Below are 20,187 nucleotides of genomic sequence, written 5' to 3'. Positions count from 1 at the left end.
ACTGAGAGAATTTGGAAAATTAGTAAATTTAGAGTAAAAGTAATGCTTGAAATTATTTCTTTTAATTGAATGTCATCATCATCTGTCGTTGTTTTCCAAACTCTTCATTTCCGTATATTTCTGTTTCTCTCAGGACAATGTGGACCGGGAGTTGAAGGAAGCAGCTAGACAGCGTCGTCTCAAAGAATTAGAGGAAAAGCGTTTTGCGTGGTCGGGCGTGGATCAGAGCGGCGGATTTGGTCGGAGCAGCAGCGAGAACGACGTAGAAATGCTCACCAAGGAGGGCCTCCTGGACTTCTTCCAGCAGAGGTCTCAGAGTCCGCACATCCCGCTGGAACGTTCTGCCAGCGCACGTCGCCACCGGCACACCATGACCTCCATAGCAGATCGTGACCTCCAGGGGTACTTGGAGCTGTTCGGAAGCGCAGGGAATCCCATTGACTATTCCAAGTTTAACAGCCTACCTCGGTTAGGCCGCCCTATTCAGCGGAGAATGACCCCCTGGATATTAGCCCAGGACAACAACCGGGAACTGGGCTGTGACAGACAAGTGACATCACCGCATGCAGAAACTGAACCGATCGGCGCACTGGCCACGTTTTCTTCCTCTGAGCTAAATGATAACGAGGACACTTATAACAACAACATTTACTCATCTGTGTCAGAGAGCAGCACTCTGCCTCGGCCCTTTTGTGTCTTTCAGAAGCCTAATCATATACCCAGCCTAACAATTACTGGCCACATGAATGTTAGTGTAGAGAAGCATACTTTAGTCCGAGTTCCTCAGGCTTTTGACCTACCTAGTCCAAACAATAACAGCAATCACATGCACTTTGTCAACAAGGGGGATGTTGTGGTGACAGATCTGGAAAAGGAGAGACAGTCACCTCCCAAGAATTTGGACAGCCTTTCACATGATAAAGTTTTAGAAAGGGGGGCAAATCCAAAGGTAGCATGGGACGATAAAATGGCCTCTCCCACTCAGGCTGGGGTCTTTCCTCAGAGAGAGAGAGATGAAGAGGACTACAGCACAGTTTCATCAACAACCTGCGATACCCCTCTTCCCCTAGACACCTCCGTTTCCAACAAGAAGCCAGTGTTTTACATACTAGACTGCACAGAAACAGACATCTCTGTCACCTTGGATTGCTCTGAGGTGGAAACCTCGTCAACAAAAGGAGGACTTCATTTTAGAACAGCTGACTATAACGAAGATCAGGAGAATCGGCAAGACCCGAGCTCTCTGTCCTCTAATTTGGAGTCCATGTCTCCCAATGACCAGTCTGCTTCAACCAATGAGCTCTCAGCCCCCAAATCTGTGGATGCAACATCCATGACTCCGTCTACTACCACAGAAGAATGGGACACGGAAAGCTGTGATACCGCCGAAGGAAAACAGGGTGCAGGGAAAGATGCACAAAGGAACAGCCGAAAACCAGGGCCCACAAAGAGCAAAGGCAACAAAGCGACCAAGGGTAGCGGAGGCCACGGTGTGCGAGCACTAGCCAACAACGAGAACCAGGGTATGCGGAAAGTCGTGCCTATCACCAAGCTGACCAGGACAGGTAGCAGCAAGCGAGGAGAGAAACCTACAGTGCATGACAACGGAGAGACACGGAGGCCTCTCCGTGACCAGAGCACCCCAGCAAGAGGAAGGAGCGAGAAGACAACGAGACCACCTCGGCACTCCAGTTTGCCCCCTGATGAGTCAAAAGCCCTGAGGGGAGGTGGCCTCACAGGCAGCGTTTCTAGATGGGCACGTGATTCAACGCCAAGGAAAGCTTCCATCCACAAGCCGAGCGCCAAACCCCTGAGGAACATCCCCAAGCCTGCGCCTGAAGAGAAGATGTGCCGCTCCACTATGAGAGCCCTCGCGCAGGCTCAAGCTCAGACCCAGGGCGGGGCATCTTCTGAGAACAGCTGCTCACACACACACGGTGCAAAAAACACTTCTGATGTCCCCAGCTTTGCCCGTAATACTGTAGCATCATCTTCAAGGACCAGGAAGGAGCTGGGCCCTCCATCAGTCCCGTCCACCCCGTCTCGCAGCCCTTCCCTCCTGGGTCGACACAAGCAGACCCGGGCATCATACACAGGTCACACCAGCGATGAGCGGCCACAAGCTACAAGCCTGCGACGGGTGCAAAGCGTGAAGGCGACCAGCCGCAGCACCCACCGTAGCGAAACCCCTCCTCCAGCTACACCATGTGAGGACATCCGTAAATCTAGCAGCTTCTCCGAAAAGTCTGTGCAGCCCAGAGACTTGGTGACATCCAGCAGAAGCAGGAAGCCGAGCTGGAAGTAAAACCAAAACTGACTGCAAGACAGAGTTATCCACTCATATCATGCATATCATACAAGATCTGATAAACATATTAAGCTTTCTCACAATGTAAGAATCCTTCAGTAGCTGACTCTGTATCAGTTTACGAATTGCAAAGAACAAGATGCAATGAACTGCACATTTCTGTGTTCATATAAAGAATCTTTTTAAAGGTTGGGAGAAAACTAAACAGACAACTGGCAAATTGGTGCTTTTACAGTGCAGCCTCTTTGCCTGCTTAGCTGTCTGTGTACAATATGTGCTAGTGTCTGTGATGCTGTCGACGTCAAACACCACTATGTAATGCTGCTAATTAGCTCTGACAAATTTGAGTTCCAGTGTCCGTTTCATTCAGGGTTACGAGATTTGTTGTACCTTAACTTGCTGCTGTCACGGTGTCTTTTAGTTTTGCAGCTTCTTCCTGTAGACTAACAGTGCTTTGTTTACTTTGTGATTCTTTTGCTTGATACCTCAGAACGATCGCAGTGGCCTTGTACCAGCAGTAAAAGTAGACTTGTTGATTTTGGTTCTGCATGATGAAGATGTGGATGAAATCTGATCTTAAAAAAAAAAATAACTGCAGTGTCACTTTTTAAGAAATTCTTGGTATACCGTATTAATGTTACAACAATATATAGAAGTCACACATATTATGCCAGTGTATACCAACTGTGGTACTTCTCGTACTGTAAAAGTAGTTTGTAAATGTGTTAGGACTCCTCCATAATGTCATGGAGTAGACATGCACGCGGGAAATGTTTCCTGTTGCAGCTAATATGTGAAAAATGCAAACGCTGTGAAAGAAAAACACCCAACGCAACAGAAACAACTCTGATTCTATCTTCAGTCACAATCTCATTTTTCTACTGTGAACGTTGTCGTCTCATATTTTCTCTAGGCTTGTGGTTGTAATTCAGCCCAGATCTAGTTTGTTGCTGTCATGAGGATCCTCAGAAAACAGAATCAGTTCATTTCAGTTTATTCCTGATGATAAATTCATTACTTTAAAAAAAAAACACTCAGAGGGTCATTTAACACCTTTCACTGCTCTGAATGTTTTTCCAGAAATGCTTAGAAACACTTCTAACCGTCTGAAAACATTCAAAATAACACGTTTCGGCTGTTTCTCAGGCTGTGGCTGCATTTTCTCTTCTTTAAGCCAGAAATTAGTGTGGTTCAAGAATAACAGAAATGCATTGTTATGTATGGAAATATAAAATAATACTTGCACCAGTGTGAACAAAAATAGCCGAGGGAATAGCAGAGGTTATAAATTTTTACTAAATTTATAACCTTTTTATAAATTTATAACCTTTTTATTAAATTTTCTTCTACATTGCAGAGATTGAAGTTATTGAGACTTATGAGGTGTGCCCCAATACTTTTGTCCATATAGTGTATTTTATAGCAATATACAAAATGTTTCTGCTGATGGTTCACGTGATATTGTCTGCTTTGGTCTCCTGCAAACCATTTTTTTTTCATTCACATTGGGGTAAAAGTATTTTATAATTTCATACAAAGGTTTTCTTTTTTATACAAACCTACAACCTGAGAAATGCCATTAAAGTTCAGATGACTGGTTGAGCTTTTAAGGAATCAGTAAAAATCTTCATCACAGCAACAGGAGCGGTCAGATGACGTTCTCTGCTTTTCAAATATTGGCAGGTCTTTAATTTTCCGGAAAAAAAGAAATGTAATGTTATTTTAAACACAGAGACAAAAGTGCAGCACCATTGACCACTTTGCACCACTTGCCTTTTAGACTACATTGTGCCATTGCCTTTATGGCAACATCACTCTCAAAAGTGCATTGCCTTAAAGCTTAATGTAGCTGATCCGTCACCGGTAGGAGCTCCTTGATTGTAAAAGGAGAGTAGAAACTTTACTGCCTTCCATCGCATTAAAGTGAATCAGTAACTCTGCTGCTCACTTTATGCCATCCATCCATATGTTTATATTGCATAAAAAAATAAGAGTAAGAGAGTGAAGTATGTGTGCGCACAGATATTTAAAAATTATCATGCATATCCTCATAGGGCTGAGAGCCCCTGACTTGCAGGGTGCAGACATGCTGTTTGTGTCTTCCTGTTCCCTGTCATGCAAATGAAGCTGATGGGTTGATGACACACTAGGCCCAGTGTGACAAACCACTGTGTGTGTGGCTTGATGCCACCTGAATTTAGAGTCTCCTCTCACAGAGTTTCAAGTAAAGTTTTTGTAGGGCTGCAGCGTTTCCTATCAACACGTTTTCAGGAATTTTAAATCCCACCAATAGCAAATATCTGAATTAAGCCCATCCTTGAAGCCCATTAAACCAAAGGAAACATTTGCAATGCTGTTTTTCCCCAACCATCTGAACCAGCTGTTTTTTTGGTTGTTTGTTTTGTTTTGTTTTGTTTTTAAATAAGTTCATTACCTTATATTTTCAGCACTAAAATAGTGACTTCAGAAATTAGTAAATGTCCGTTTGTGTCTGTCCGTAAACAATAAGTTGATCTGTTTGAAAGTTTTGGAAGAACTTTAACTGACACTTTTAGAGTGTTTGAAAGATTGTCCTCCTGTAAACTTAAACCCTTTTTAGACAACTCAGACAAAAAAAAAAAAAGAAAAAAGCCACCTTCAAATATGGGGAAAAATGCATCGTTAGCATAAGTAACAGTATTTCTAACCCAGGTGGGTCATGGAAATATCTGCCTTCATGCTCTGAGTGTTGCTCTCTTGCTCTAAAAGCACTCATTGTTCTGTTACAAAATGAAAACACCAACTATTTTAAAACTTCATCAGGTGTAGGGATGCTTTTCTCCCCCACAGTTTACACTGTACAGTGGCTGCCCTTTGCATTATATGTCAACTGCTCACAGCATTAGAGCTGCTGTTGAATTTGAACGCTTACTTGCCCTTCTCACCACGATTTCCTTTTCTAAGGATGGTTACAATAGTAATACCATAGTAGTTTCCATTGCAAACTAAGGGGTCCTGTCAGCACCGTACACCAACACTTTTGTCATGTTACGAGTTTAAAAGGCATCAACTGGTAGTGCTGCTTAAAATTTATGTGACTTTATAACATGTCCAGTGAGTCATTTTTATCTTTTCTATTTCATTATGTACACATGCTGACTCTACTGCAACAAACGTGTCTTACTGTAGCATTTATTGCCCAAGGACGTATTTGTACTCTGATCTGATTCAGCCGAGGCAAATAGGTGCTCTACTGCTGTGCTTGGTCATTTTGAAATCTGAAGTTCCACGATGGGGAGAAAATAAATCAATACATAAAGCAATTGATCACTTCTGATCACTAGACCGCAGGGCTGCGAAATGTGTTATTACTGTTTCACTTTATATTTCTGATGATGACATCAAAGATATAAATAAATAAATCACGTTGCTGTGTAAACTGAAAACTTGCTCTTTCCATTTCTTTGAAGGTTTTTTATTCCATACACAGAAAAGCTCATGCCCCACTCGATGCAGTTCTTAATTAATCATTAACAATAAATAAAGAGTCCAAGTAGACATATAGCTGCAAGCAGCAATGAGGGGGCCAATCAGTGAGATGCGATATTTGCTAGGAAACAAGTTGTGAGAATTGCAAGGAAGAAGTGTTGTACTGTAAAACACACTTTTGTTAATTAAGGCGCCCCCCAGAGGTGTAATGACACCAAATTCCTAGTATGTCCTCGGGGAGGGGTCCAGAAGCCTACTGTGAAGTTTGGTCTTGATAGGCCAAAGCATTGCTGAGATATAAGCTCACTTCCTTTTAGTCTGCTTTGTTCATTGATTCATTGTTGCAGACAAATGTTTTGTGTGAAATGTTATAACTTTTTTGTTCTGAAGATCATATAGACCATGTTTTGTCAAAATTTGACAATATTTGCAACCTGTGAAAAATTTGTTTCACTTTGAGCCACCATATTGCACCAAAAAAAAAAGATCAAATGTCCCCAAAATTATTGTGCTTCCTTCTGAAAGGGTCCCAAGTCTATGTGCCAAGTTTAGTTTAAAGCATGAAAGCGTTGCTGAGGTATGAACTCTATCAACTTTGCCACCAATTTTGATTGATTGCTCTGACGGGCAATTGCTTTTTGAAAATCAAAAATCCAACTGATAACTTCTGTGAAGTCCAACTTTGCCCCAATGGTGACATTAGAGATCTCAATGTAGTGGCATATAACTTGGTGGAAATGAGAATGAGAGTGTCCTGAGTAAGTGTGCCAAATTTCACAACTTTTGACCAGACGGTTCTGGGAGTTGCCATAGACTCCCATTGGAGAGGAAAAAAGTTGATGATATAATAAGAAAACCTAGAATCACTACAGGTGCCCGCAGCCTTGCTGCTTGGCCCCCCAATTTAGTGGATGGAAGATCAGCACATTAGCATCAGCAAACTCATGCTTGTTTATGGCCCTTTCAGAAGTCATATTCTTTCAGTTTTGGTTTCGTTTTAATATTTTCCCGTCATCATCCATGTCCAACTTACAGTGGCTCTGTGCCCCACCAGTGGGGCCCGCCCCACAGTTTGAGAACCAGTGCTTTCAAACTGAACAGATGGGCAGCTGGTGTGTATCATGAATTTCTGAAGAATCTGATCTGCTGAGCAGTCTTGCGGACATAATGTCAGAAGTGACTTTAATTCCAAGTTGTGTGCGTTAATAGCATGATGTGTTGTGGTGAGAACAATTGGTGGGATTTTTGCAAAAAAAGTTCAGAAAGTTTTGCACCTAACTAATCCTGCACCGTAGAAACACAATTTGATCACAGAAACATTAAAATGAGTAAAATAAATTTTAGTAAATCAGTGTATGAAACAATACAATAGTCTGTAAGCGTTCCCCTCTGGTGTGTGCACCACTAGAGTGCAGCAGAGTATCTTATGTTTGAGCTATTCTGTCCCTATCTACCTTACCTCATCATAGCTTCATAAACTACATCCTATGCTGTATTTTCCCCTGTAATAAAGCCATTTCTCATTTAAAAAAAAAAAGCCAAAGTTTATTGCAGAATGTTAAAATAAATCCACAAAATTAATGGTATGATACCATCAATCTGAAAGCTGGGTCTCTTCCTGTATTATTAAAGACAGAATGTTAAAGCACTACAACTCCAGACCTGAATTCACTCTGTGTGAGAATATTTTTGAGGTTCATACACATCAACTAAACAAAGTTCTGACAACTGTATAAATGATCATGAAAACCATCAAAGGCTCAAAGTTTGAAATTACACCAGTCCGCTCTTCCACATTGATTTTGATATTTAAGCCCTTCTGTAGTGTCTACTTAATATTGTGGGATACAGACATTTATTCACCTTTCAGTGAACTGATTTTGTCATCAGGGCCAAAATTCTTCTTTTTTTTTTTTTCTGAGAGGGCAAGAGACAATGAAAACTATTCATATAGATGGTGTTATAAATGATCAGCAAGAGCTTTTTATGTTGATGAACTATTGTAGAAAATATTGTAAAGTTTCCATATGATTTGACTCTTGGGTGAAATGGTGGTGCAACAGAGTTGACCTGAAATGCCAAGTTAAACTTTTAGTATGGGCTTTTTGAGTTTTCAGTTCGTTTTCAGCCACATAACCCTTATTTTTGTGCCATGACCCGTGTGTTGTGAATTATATTTCAATAACCATTAAAAAAGTAATCGCAGTTAACCGAGGACAGCAAAAAAGTCTCATATTTGGACACCCAGAGGTGGCTGATGACTGTCACAAATGTCTTGAGCTGATTGTCCCTCGGGGGGATTCAAGTTCTTCCAGTTCGGTGCCCTTCACTGAGTCAGGTGGATGGCATAGATTATTTATGGAATCAGTTTCGACTGATTGCAAAGAAACTCACTGGCCTGAAATCCTTCACAGAATTTTGAAGAAACTCTGCACACGAAAGCCTTCAGTGCTTCAACCAGTGACCTTAAAGGATCCACATCTACGGTTTGCCAAGGCCATCAACAAGATTTCTGCCAGGCATATGTGATGTCAATGAAGATCTGGCTGGACTTCCTTTTCTTGAGGGACCTGCTGGGCTAACTGAGACGTCCTCCCACTTGACAGGGTCCTTGTCAAAGAAATCCATGTGACATTGAATGGCTCAAAAATACAAAGAGAGGAAGACATGGCAAAATCAGCCACAGTCTTGGTAGCAATGGCTTCCTTTGCTGTGAGGTCTACACATCCCTGTCAAGTGAGAGGACGTCCCAGCTACAGTTACATTAGTACACTGTAATACATTTTCTTGTACAATGAGGTACTGGCAACTGGATTTGCTTGCATTAAACTGTTAATTTACAGTGTGCCCATTGTAATTTACAACTTCAGTTTCTTACTGTAAACAATTGTATTGCACTGTGATGTATAGAATATAAGTTTTACAGCAAAAACAGCAGTACAGACAGCGGTCTGCATGGTTTTTGTTTTTACAGAGAGGCACTGTGAGCCTACAGTATATAGAGACAAGTTATGTATCTGCCACAATCCCAGTCAGAACACTGTGTGCAAAAGATAACCAGTACATCAACATGTGGTATATCTGAAAGATTACATGGAGACAGAAAAAGTGTTTCATTTGGTGAGGTCAGCATGACATAGAGAAGAAGCAGAATCTTAAAATTTTCATCACATGTGGAAATAAGAAAGTTTCCTCTAAAATGACAGATACTGGTGTCATTTAAAAAACACACACACACACAGCTTCACAGTTTGCTTCAAAGTTCAGTTTTGAGTAAATAATAACAGATTCGATTGGCAAATGTATGAGTACATTTTCTAAAATCAATGATCACATCTTTTGTTCAATATGTAGTTAACTGAAAATAGAACACATCACACTGAAAATCATCAAGGATCTGATATTTTGATCATGATTTTTCTTCTCCTTGCAGGACACAGTTACATTTAAACAGCTTCTGTGGAGATGAACACTGCCCACACACGCTTAATCTCTTCAGGAGTCTTGGCTATGGCCAGCCATTCATAGCTAAACCTTAAGGCTATTCTCAGCCAAGCCCTGCAACAGACTGGTGACTTCTACACAGTGATAGCTGGGACAGGCTCCAGCCGCAGCCTGCCTGAACTGGATAAGTGGAAGAAAATTAATGGATGGATGAATGAATGTGTCAATCACATAAACACTGGAAACCACAACACACACTCACAACAATCAAACTATACCCCCAGAAATATTAGTGTACAATATTAGTGTGACTAAGGGTGTGATTCCCCTAGAATTAAATGGAATTTCAATGTATTTATTCTGAATTTACAAATAAATACTTATTAGTAGTTACTATTACTACAGTTATTAAACTGTAGTAATAATATGGAATAGGCAAGAGTAACTGGAAGTCTCCTCAGGACTACAAGAATCCAAGACCACAGGTTGATCACTTTTCAGGCTTCGGGCCGGCAACTGGAGAACAACCCAGAGAGCAGAGTGGAAAAACACAATGACTGGTTAGAGACATGGGAGCAGGGGTGAAAGTAAGCCGGTCCGGTCCGGTACTGCATACCACTAAAAGATGCTGCACCGTACGTAGTACCTGGAAGTGTGGGAGCAGCTGTCTGCTGTAAAGCCGTCATTCAGAACCAGTCACGGCTGCACTTTGGGTCAGAATAGATCTGCTAGCAATAAGCAGTCTAAAACACGACTTAATCAGTTAATAAATAGCTTTTTTTTTTTTTCCATTTCAAGTTGTTTCTGAACTGTTGCTATGCTGGAGCCTCAATTCTCTAGCTTCTCTCCCCTCTGAGCTCGAGGCTTTCGTCAAAGGCCAGCCTTTAAAAGGTTCACCGTTACGTTTAATGTCTGCCTGCTTGTTACAAAATATCCCAATTAAAAGCAAAGAGAGATTAACTAATTGTGTTTCATGTTATTCTGCTCAATTTCAATATCTATAATATAGATTAGGCTACACCCCTATAGTCGGATAGACTAGCTACGATGTAACCTACGCAAGTGGCCAGTGTTGTTGTGGTCATGTCCTTTCGGGTCCTACTCTTTGCTGTGGTCAGTTTTTTATTTGCAAACATTTGTCCCTCTAGTTTTTTTGCTTCTTGGTACAAACTTGGGGGAATTAGCTGGAAATGCAGGGAAGGAAGGGTGCTGATTAATCATTAGCATGTATCTGTGTGTGTTACACACTGACAGCCCATTAATGGAGCTTGCTAACACTGCTAGCTAGCATTTTAACTCCATTCAAAGATGGTCACTTTAGTCTCTTGAAAACAATTTGGTAGTGGCTAAAATACCAAACCCAAAGCTTCAAAATGTCAGTATGCAAGCAAATACAATTTTATCAGTCTCTCACATTGCTGTGGAGGAGTTGTGGTCCATTCTTCATTATGGCATTTCTATTATTTCATTGAGGTTTGCAGGCATTCATTTATGCAGGGCTCTCTTAAGGTCCCACCACAGCATTTCAATCAGGTTGATGTCTCAACTTTGACTGAGTCATTGTAACTGCTTCATTCTTTTCTTTCTTGCTGTGCTTGGGATCATTGTCCTGTTTCATGACCTAATTTACCAATGTTGGACAGATTTGACTCTAGAATACTTTTTCATCGTTGACTCAGTGACTGCAAGGTATCCAGGTCATGTGAGTGCAAAATGAGCCCAAATCATCACCCCTCCACCACCGTGCTCACAGTTGGTATGAGGTGTTTGTGCCAATATGCTGTGTTTGATTTTATCCAAATGCAGTGCTTTTTAACAGTGTAATGACTAGGGATTTTCATGGCGACTAATTTTTTACTCGATTAAAGGGAAAAAACATTTTGACTAACCGACTAGGCTAAACCTAAGAAACACTCAGATATCAAATAAAATTTTATGCCTGTTTAATGGACAATGTCAGAAACAGTAACAAAGGCATTTGAAACCATTAATCGCATTCCTCTACAATAAATCGCACTTCAAATGCTGCTTAACTGTGCAACATTGCACATTGTGCATTATGAACACTGCACATTACACTTCAGACAACAAGGAAAAAAAACTTAAAATCAGTTGATGTTAAATATATGGACGATATTCATCATCATTGAATATTGTCACCTTGTTAAAATAATGGCCCAAATCATTTTTCAGGTTTTTTTCAGAAAACACAAAAAACTGAACTAAATATTGAAAATATGATATTTATTAATAATTTCACTCAAAAAGGTTATTACAGGGGTCTTAAACTCCAGGCCTCGTGGCCCGGTGTCCTGCAGGTTTTAGATGTGTCCCTGATCCAACACACCTGAATCAAATGGCTGAATTACCTCCTCAGTATGCAGTCAAGTTCTCCAGAGTCCTGCTAATGACTTCTATATTTGACTCCGGGGTGTTGAAGCAGAGACACATCTAAAACCTGCAGCACATCGGCCCTCGAGGCCTGGAGTTTGAGACCCCTGCAATAACCTTTTTGAGTGAAATTATTAATAAATATCATATTACTGACTTTTGACATACTAATAACAATGCCTGTCAATTATGTAACATAAGAGGAATAAGTGACTTAGGCAAATTTTTTAACATGCCTTTGTGACTTAACCAGTTTTAAATATTCCACTCTGCCAACCATGAAGCATAACTAACAAACTAGCTAAGGGAAGGGAAAACTACTTTCATCCCTGCATGGGAGACATGACCAACAACAATCTGATGGAGAGTAGCAGCCCAAGCCAGCCCTTAAATGCCATGAGCCAATGAGTTAATGCAGAACGGGTGCAGTGGAGAAAACCTGGGGAAAAGAAACTCCACCCGCAGGAGGGAGCAGCACGGAAATGCCAGAGAGAGATGCTACAGACAGAAGAGAGAGAACAGAGGGAGGAAAAAAAGAGGAAGTCCTGGGCCTGCCAGGGCCATAACTATAATATTTCTGTATTTTTAAAGCAGATTTTTATAGGATGATATAACACTACTGCATGTAGGGTTTACTATGGCCACTCAGTACAGTGAGCAGTGCAGGCTCAACACTGGGCTGCATCTCTTCCAGACAAAGTACCACTTTAAAGCATGAGATATCAAGCAGCTCGTGACTTGGCACGTTTATCTCTAGATCAAAGGTACTTTAGCCATGTGCGATGGATTATGCTCCTCTCAATCCCTCTTTAGCCCACAGCTCAAAGCGACACCTGAAGAGCAAGCTTTTTCCTTTCACTGCTGCAGGTAGTAAAAGTCGTCTCATTGCTGAAGGTTGGCCACAGTGAGAGAGAAAGATCTAATAATTGCAGGTTTGGGGGGTTGTTTGGTGGATCGAAGAAAAATCCAAGAGATGTTCTTCTTTATATTAACATCATGATGCAGACACCTGGGATTATACCTGGGATTATACCTGGGATCAGACACAACAGAAGTGGTCCCATACAGGAACACTATGCCTAAAAGGAGTGAATCACTACCTCTGTAACCTCTGTAGTTTGGACATTCACTGCAGCAGCTGTTTCTGAGAGTGAGAAGCTGAAATTATTTATGAACATTTGCATCCAATTTTTTCTGTGTTAAGCATAAAAAGACACAAATGAAGTTGTAAAATGAAAAATCACCTCTGCTTTAAACTCTTTTTTTATTTTTGGAATTTGGGGCTGATGCAGGTTCATTTGTGTTTTGATAGTCTTTTTTTTTTTTTAAATATCATGTGATAATCCAGTCAGAGCTTTACTGCACTGCCCCGGTGATGACCTTACTCTGTATCACTTTAAGGACATACTGTCACGGCTTATTATTCTTCCTGCATCGCTGTGACCTTTAACAAATGTGTGCCTGTACAGTAACTGTGCGGCTGCCTCTACAGCCCACAAACAACATGCTAGGGTTTCATACTCACGTACTCATACTTACTACAGCCTTAGGGATTACCTGTGATTACAGCGGAGAACTGAGATTAGCAGCCAGCTTAGATACAACTGCTTGGACGCAGCTCTTCAGATTCACGGGGGGAGCAAAGCAATAAATTAACTTATAAATACAACCAGCTGGTAACATGTAAGCAGGTAACAGGCTGAGTGACAGTCAAGAGCTGATCTGAGTGAAGCTTTCTTCTGTCTTCAGAGCTTCATGAACGTGTGGTGAAAGTCAAACCCCGAGCTGACACAGAGAGAAAGCACTCTGGAGAGAAGCCTGGACCTGAAACATGAGGTGAGGATGTTCTCTTACTCACTGAAGTTATGGAAGAAAATGCATCTCTCCCAAGCTAGTTTAGTCACTACTGTTCAAATCTCGTGCTACACTAAGACAAGAAAAACTTTGTCTGCTTGTCTACGAAGCTATGAACCAAGGAGATATTCAGATGGAATAGTTAGATTATTAGCAAATTAGTCACTCTGTGAAACTGCTTTTTCATTGACTCAATGCCAAATATTGTTGCGAACAACTTACTGCATCAAAAATGGTTTCTGAAATAATTTTGTCAGAGCTACATTCCAGTTCAACTCCTGAACTCTCATTTACACTCATCAGACACTTTATTGGGCACACCTTGACTGTGGAGGGCATTTAAGTGCAGTGGACTAACTGTCATGTTCAAGAAACCAGTTTGAGATGATTTGAGTTTTGTGACATGGTGCATTATCCTGCTGGAAGCAGCCACCAGAAGATGGCTACACTGTGGCCATAAAGGTCACATGGTCAGCAACAACACTCAGGTAGGCTTATGCATTTTCACCAAGAGAACTGCTGTTCACTGGATGTTTTCTTTTTCAGACCATCCTCTGTAAACCCCAGGGATGGTTGTGTGGGAAATCCCAGTAAATCGGCAGTTTCTGAAATACTCAGACCAGCTTGTCTGATACCAGAAGTCAGGCCAAGTTCAAAATCACCTAAAATCATTGTTCTCCCCCTTTCAGATGCTCATTTGAACTTCAGCAGGTTGTCTTGAGCACGTCTGCATGCCTAAATGCATCTGGTTGCTGCCATAAGATTGGCCAATCTGATATTTGCTGAGCAGAGGAATGTGTTCTGTTTCAAGCTTTTGGTTTTGCTACACTACAGAGATTTCTCTGCTCTTTAGCATTACTGTACATCTTGTTAGTATCAGTAGCTTGCCTGGTAACTGTGCAGTAACTTCATTGAACATTTACCTGCAATAACTGTGGGCCAAATTAGAGCCTCAAGTCTGGAACATTTAATTTTTTTTTTTTTTTGGTTCAATTTTGGTCCCCATCACATGTTCCAACAAACAGCATGAATGAGACAAAAGAAGTTGCTCAATTATTCAGCAGCCATTCACAGAGCCCTCTGCTAATCCAGCCATGCTCTGCTGAGCTAATAACAGCAGCAGGTGCAGTCAGCTGTGACCAGTGTGATATGAAATTATGGTCAAATGGTAAAACTCCAGTCTGCACACTCTGGCTTTGCCCTAAAAATAAAAAAAAAACAGGCTGCCAGAGAAACCTTATTTTACACTCTAGTGTGGAATTTAGTCACTGTTTATATGCACCCATGAGGGTATGATTTTTAAGAGAAATGAAGCTTTTTTACTGCCGGCATCAGTGGATTTTGATTTTTCCATCAAGTTACATTTTGTTGTGTTTGAAAAGTAATTCAAGCTGCTGCCGTGACTCTAAACCGAACACAGAAGGAATCAAATCAGCTGTGGATATAAACACAATGCATACAGTTTTCACAGTTTAAGTTTTGCAGTACTTGTACTTTACAGTATGTGAATATAATTTGAGATTTCTACGGCCACCTCAGTACCCCACAGTGGACGTTTTCAGTCCACTATTTGTGTTTAACTCTTTCATTTTACTTCATTATTAAGTAAATAATAAATCATTTAGACATAAATGCTGGTTAATAGCAGCACCTTAAATGTGCCACAGCACTGCTAAATAAATGTAATGCCTCAGTAAAATTATGCAGGAATAGAACGAGGAACAAGCATTTTTACTGGGGGTGCATTTTGCTGATGCTTCTGTGCTTTTGCTTGAGCACTTTGTGAAATTTCAAATGCAGTGGTTTGCTTTTGTATTGTGGTGTTTCCTCTTTAGCTTTTATTAAAGTGTTTCTGAGCTGTCACTGTACCTCTTTAGCTGTGAGGAAACAGAGGTGGGATGCTGAGAAGAAACAGAAATCTTTGCTCTGAGCTTGTGATTGTGCACCGCATGCTAAGCAGGTGCCCTTTGACTGTGTGCACACACACACACACACACACACACACTGCATTAGTTTTCTAAAATAGTCGTGAGGTCTTCAGATGTATTGCCCTTCCCCCACCTCTGATACACACCAGACAATAAACGTTGCACAGCCTGTTCTTGCATCAAGCGCAATCATTAATGGAAAAGGAATGCAAATAACTCGATTCTTTCTTTCTATTTAATCTGAAAAGAGCCTTTCACGGACAGCTGCATAATGTAGAGTTGCCATGCAACAACCTCCCGCATTAATAGGGAGGGGCTTGACTGGAAACCACAGTTACAGCTGGTGCTGAGACTCCCATCAGGAGTCCTGCAGAGGGTGGAACTGTATAAAGTTTCCACATTTTGGGGGAAAAGGTGTTTTTCCTTTCCTTTCCTTTCCTTTCCTTTCCTTTCCTTTCCTTTCATACATATCCATCCATTAGATGATAAGATTTTTTCTGCAGAGTTGTTATTGCGGTTAAAACTATCCATAGAATTCAAAACCCATTTTTTGTTCTAGACTGTAAACTTGCTTGTTTTTAATTCTGTAAAGCATTTTAAAAGCCATCAAGTGCTCATTGGAGGACCTGCAGTTTGTGGCACTCCATTTTTTTTAGCCACGGAGGTTGCCACTTGCTCTGTTCATGGGTAAATAAATAAATTAGGGGCACTTGTAAAGTTAAATAAATGACTGAAAATTAAATGCAAGCGTCAGTGAGCTAGGAGTCATGGACTGATTGGAAGTTGTTGCTTATGTGGCGTTGTGTGTTTTTGCTTGTTTCCTTCTCCTCTTGTCAGGGCCTCGGGGTGCCGGTAAGTCCATCCCAGCCTCTTGCTTTTTATTATTCTGAGTTCCTCAACTGGTGCGCAGTTAGTGCCACAGCCAAGTCACCTTATGTTTTCATGTTTGGACTTTTAAATAGTATTGTTTTAAGTATTCTTTTTTCTAACCATGGAACCATCTCTCGCCCTGGTGTTTATTCAAACCTGTGTAGCCTCCGATTCTAATTTTGAACCCATTTCTTAATAAATCCTGTATTTCCTGGGGGTGAAATTCCCCCAGGTGGCGTTGTCGCAGCTGATATTCAGAGAAACCTTGACCGCATCGTCACACTTACAGTAAACTGTCCTTTGTTTTATTATTATTATTATTATTATTATTGGTAGCTATTTTACACAATTTTTTTAGCAATAGCAAACCTAACTTTTTAAAAGTATGTAGAAAAAAAATATCAGTTTTACAAAGTACACAAGCCAACTTTCCTCTTAATTATATTATGGTATAAATATTAGGCACTTTTCTTAAGTGATAAAACCAGTTTCCCCCCTCAGTAAGTCACAAAAATGTTTAACACTGTAGCAGAAATAGAAAATAAAATGCTTGGATAATAGATTATTTTTACACGTGAATGTATTGTTGATGGCTTTGGACTGCCTCCGGCTGCTGTTGCCTTTCCCTTTTAATGTCAGCGGACCCCTTTAATAAGTGAAGTGGAAGTGAGTTGAAGTGGCTCTCAGTTCAGCTGTAGTCTGAGCGCAGAGCAGCACACAGGACGGAGGGACGGAGGGGAGAAACGACCGGTCCACTTAAGCAGGGAAAGAGACAAGAACTTGGCACATTTAACGCGGATAAGACTGCTTTTAGGTGAGTGGAGGCCTCGGCTGGGTCTGAACCAGCGTGCGCACTTTGATTTGATTGCATTTGATTTGATGTGATGTTAGGCTTCACGCAGTGAAAGCTTCGGAAATTTTAATCTGTTAAAACCATATACATCCAATCATACAAAGCGCAAGTGTCCAGCTGCTGGTTTATATGGACCGCTGAGTAGTGCGCAGGTCCACGGGACAAATCTGCAGCGGGACACGCAGCAGGATCGTGCTTGGCCCAGCATCTTAAATCTGTGAAAACTTGAATGAACCTCTGTGTCCACAGATGCACTTGCTGAGCGCTGAGTCAGGAGGGGTGAGTTACAGAGCCTGTGGGATTTTGTTTCATGTTTTCAGTGCGCAGACTCAGGTCCTGACGGTGTTGTCTGTCTGTATGTTAAGTTCTTGGTGAGTGTTTTATATTTGGCTGTGAACTTTATCTTCATCTCAGAGTGGAATCGCAGCACAGATTCTGCTGCAACTAACGCTTTAAGCGCTGCACAGCTCCCGAGTAACCGCCTGAGTCAGTATTGTGATAAATTGCACTCATTTCTCCAGTGAAACATCGGATTCATTCAGAAGCCCTCTGATTGCAGGGTTCATTAAAAAAAGACTGACTTTTGACCGCAGGATGCCAAGCGCCCTTCTACGGTAATTTACTGTATTAATTTAAAAAAAAAAATTTGTCTGAAAAAAAAAAATGAAGTAACCAAACCTCTATTTGACATTTTGGAGAAAACACACCTTTATCGTCTTGCTGAGAGTTGGATGAGATGATTTTACAGTCTGCAGCTGGTGCTGGGAGGCCCGAGGAACCTGATGATCTTTCTTTTCTGTTGCACTGATTTTGATCCCTTTATGTAAACTGTCCATTGTTAGTCCAACAGTGTTTTAGGAGTGCGATGCTAAATTAGTGAAGTACTTTAGATACCTCTCTGATACCGCTCACACTCAGTATATTCTCACCATATGCACCTTGTAGAACAGTTTATAAAATCATTTTGTCTTGATTTTATCAATTTAACGTACTAATAAGTTAACTTTGAACTTGTGCTCTCCCTCTGCAGTCAGTTTACAGATCAAACAAACTTCTTAACTCTAAACAATGCATGAATTGAATACCAAACTATTCCTTTGATTCCCTATAAATTAATAAAAGTTAAAAAAATAAAATAAAATCAAAGAAGACTAAAAGTGTTTGGCTCTGATAAACTGTTGGGATTTTACATGAATGTTAAGAATATTCAGAAAGCCATGTTCATGTCATTTGATGGCTCCGTTCTTCCTAGATAAACTAAACCGATTAAAGTGTCACTGCATATGCCTGCCCTGCCTGTGTGAGAGAGAGTCTTTGATGTGTGAGCAGTAGTTTTCCTATGGCAGCTGCTGTTACATTAGAGATGTTTCAGTGCGGTAAACGGTTGTGGGAAGAAAAAGTGGAGAGTGATGCAGTAAAAGCTGCACAGTTCTGCCACCACTGCAGTGTACTCTGCTGCAGGTGAAGCAATATCCTTGCACTGCTCGAGAAATAAGTCAGTCACTGGGCTCGCTTGAGGGTTTTGGAATATAAAGCTCTGCTTCAGAGTTCATCTGCAAGCTTCTGTCTTCTTTTATATCATTAGTTAACTTGTGATTAAGTGGCACTGGAAGCCACGCATGTCCATGCATCACACCCGTACTGTGTTATACAGACTTTGTATACTTTTTTTTTTTGTTTTAGTTTTTCATGGAAAGGATCCTGTGATCATCCTCTTGTCTTCCATGGATGTCCAGGATTGTTTCTGTTGCCCAGCTCACCATTGTGTTCTTTTTCTCTTGAGATTTGATTTTCATTTTTGTCCACTTCGAGTGTTCCTGCTTTCTCTGATTGTTTTAACTTCAGCAGATGGCCTGTTTCACTTGTGTTACTGACCACATGTTGTTTTGTAGCAACCGCTTCCAAATGCAAATGCCACCTTATGGATTTCTACACCTTTTACCTGTTCAGTCAATGGAGAAGTAGTGAAGAAAAAGCCACATCTGCCCATGAAACAGCTTTTGTTGCAAAAGGTGGGAAAGACACAAAGAAGTTAAAACCAACAGAGACACACAAACAGTAGCTGAATTAAGACTCAGATAGCTTTGCTACGTACAGTATCATCAGCAGATGACATTGACTGACATATTTTTACAGTTCATTACTTGTTGACTGGTGGTGGTATTGATATTTTTCTTGCACAGTGACTAAAACCCCTGAGGGCTTACTGTTCTGCACTGTTGCACAGTGATACTGTCACCTCTCAGGATCAATGGGCCCAGTGCTCTGAGCTCTGCCAGGGCTCAGAGCCTGTCTGGTTAAAGCTAAGCGATTAAGGTAGGACAACAACCAGCTTAGTCACTCTTAACTCTGTAGTACCTCTGAGTGTGTCTGAGTCATTTCTCTTATTGGAAAGCAACAGGAGAAGGAAGTACTTTTGAGTGACTTGCACCCTTTACCCTGTTCTTGGATCAAGGGTATTGTCAATACAATAGTGATGGCATCACATGTCTTATGAACTAATGGCCCCAAACCCAAATACATATCCGTATTGAGTGACTTATATAAGGTAGATCTGCATGTTTGATTTAGCAGAGGTTTACACCAGATGCCCCTCCTTGGCAGTTTTAAGCTTATTTGCCTTTTTTGGAGAGTGATGAAGAGGCAGAATTAATAAACCAAAATGGGTATTTCATAGCAGCCAATAATTGTGTACATAGTGTGTTTGTTGTTAACATTTCAAGCTGTTTTTCCACTTTCTTTTCTTTTTTGCTTCATCTCAGTCTTCATCCGTAGAAAACACAGAAGTAAGCAACTAGTTTGTTAGACTTAGCATGAAATAATATGAGCCATTTCAGATTAGTTTGCACTGCATTTCTTCTTCTTCTTTCACATATTCAGCTGGTGGTTTCCTGTTACTCAGTAATACATGTGACACAGTGATATGAATCTGTGCTGAAAAAGAATTGAATCACAGTGCTCCTGTTTCTGTATAAAGTCATTTTCTTTGTTTAAGTAATCAATTTAAGTGGGAGTGGGGGGGACAGATGCATTTGGATAATTACTGCAAACACTGGTTATGGCCTGCCAAT

At 40.9% G+C, this 20,187-nt stretch overlaps 2 protein-coding genes across 2 annotated transcripts in view; both read left to right on the top strand.

Moving 5' to 3' along the window:
* Positions 1 to 5,733, top strand: part of fhdc1 (FH2 domain containing 1) — a 35,027-nt gene extending 29,294 nt beyond the window's left edge. The window contains exon 13 of the mRNA XM_030735908.1: positions 134 to 5,733. Coding sequence (XP_030591768.1) covers positions 134 to 2,305 — 2,172 coding nt within the window. The 3' untranslated portion in view covers positions 2,306 to 5,733. The remainder of the gene's footprint in view (positions 1 to 133) is intronic.
* Positions 5,734 to 16,955: 11,222 nt separating this feature from the next.
* Positions 16,956 to 20,187, top strand: part of trim2a (tripartite motif containing 2a) — a 30,372-nt gene continuing 27,140 nt past the window's right edge. The window contains exon 1 of the mRNA XM_030735103.1: positions 16,956 to 17,077. The gene's annotated coding sequence lies outside the window, so the exon portion shown is untranslated. The remainder of the gene's footprint in view (positions 17,078 to 20,187) is intronic.

Source organism: Archocentrus centrarchus, chromosome 1 (genome assembly GCF_007364275.1).
Source record: "Archocentrus centrarchus isolate MPI-CPG fArcCen1 chromosome 1, fArcCen1, whole genome shotgun sequence".
Lineage (NCBI taxonomy): Eukaryota > Metazoa > Chordata > Actinopteri > Cichliformes > Cichlidae > Archocentrus > Archocentrus centrarchus.
This window is presented reverse-complemented; position numbering and strand designations above follow the sequence as displayed.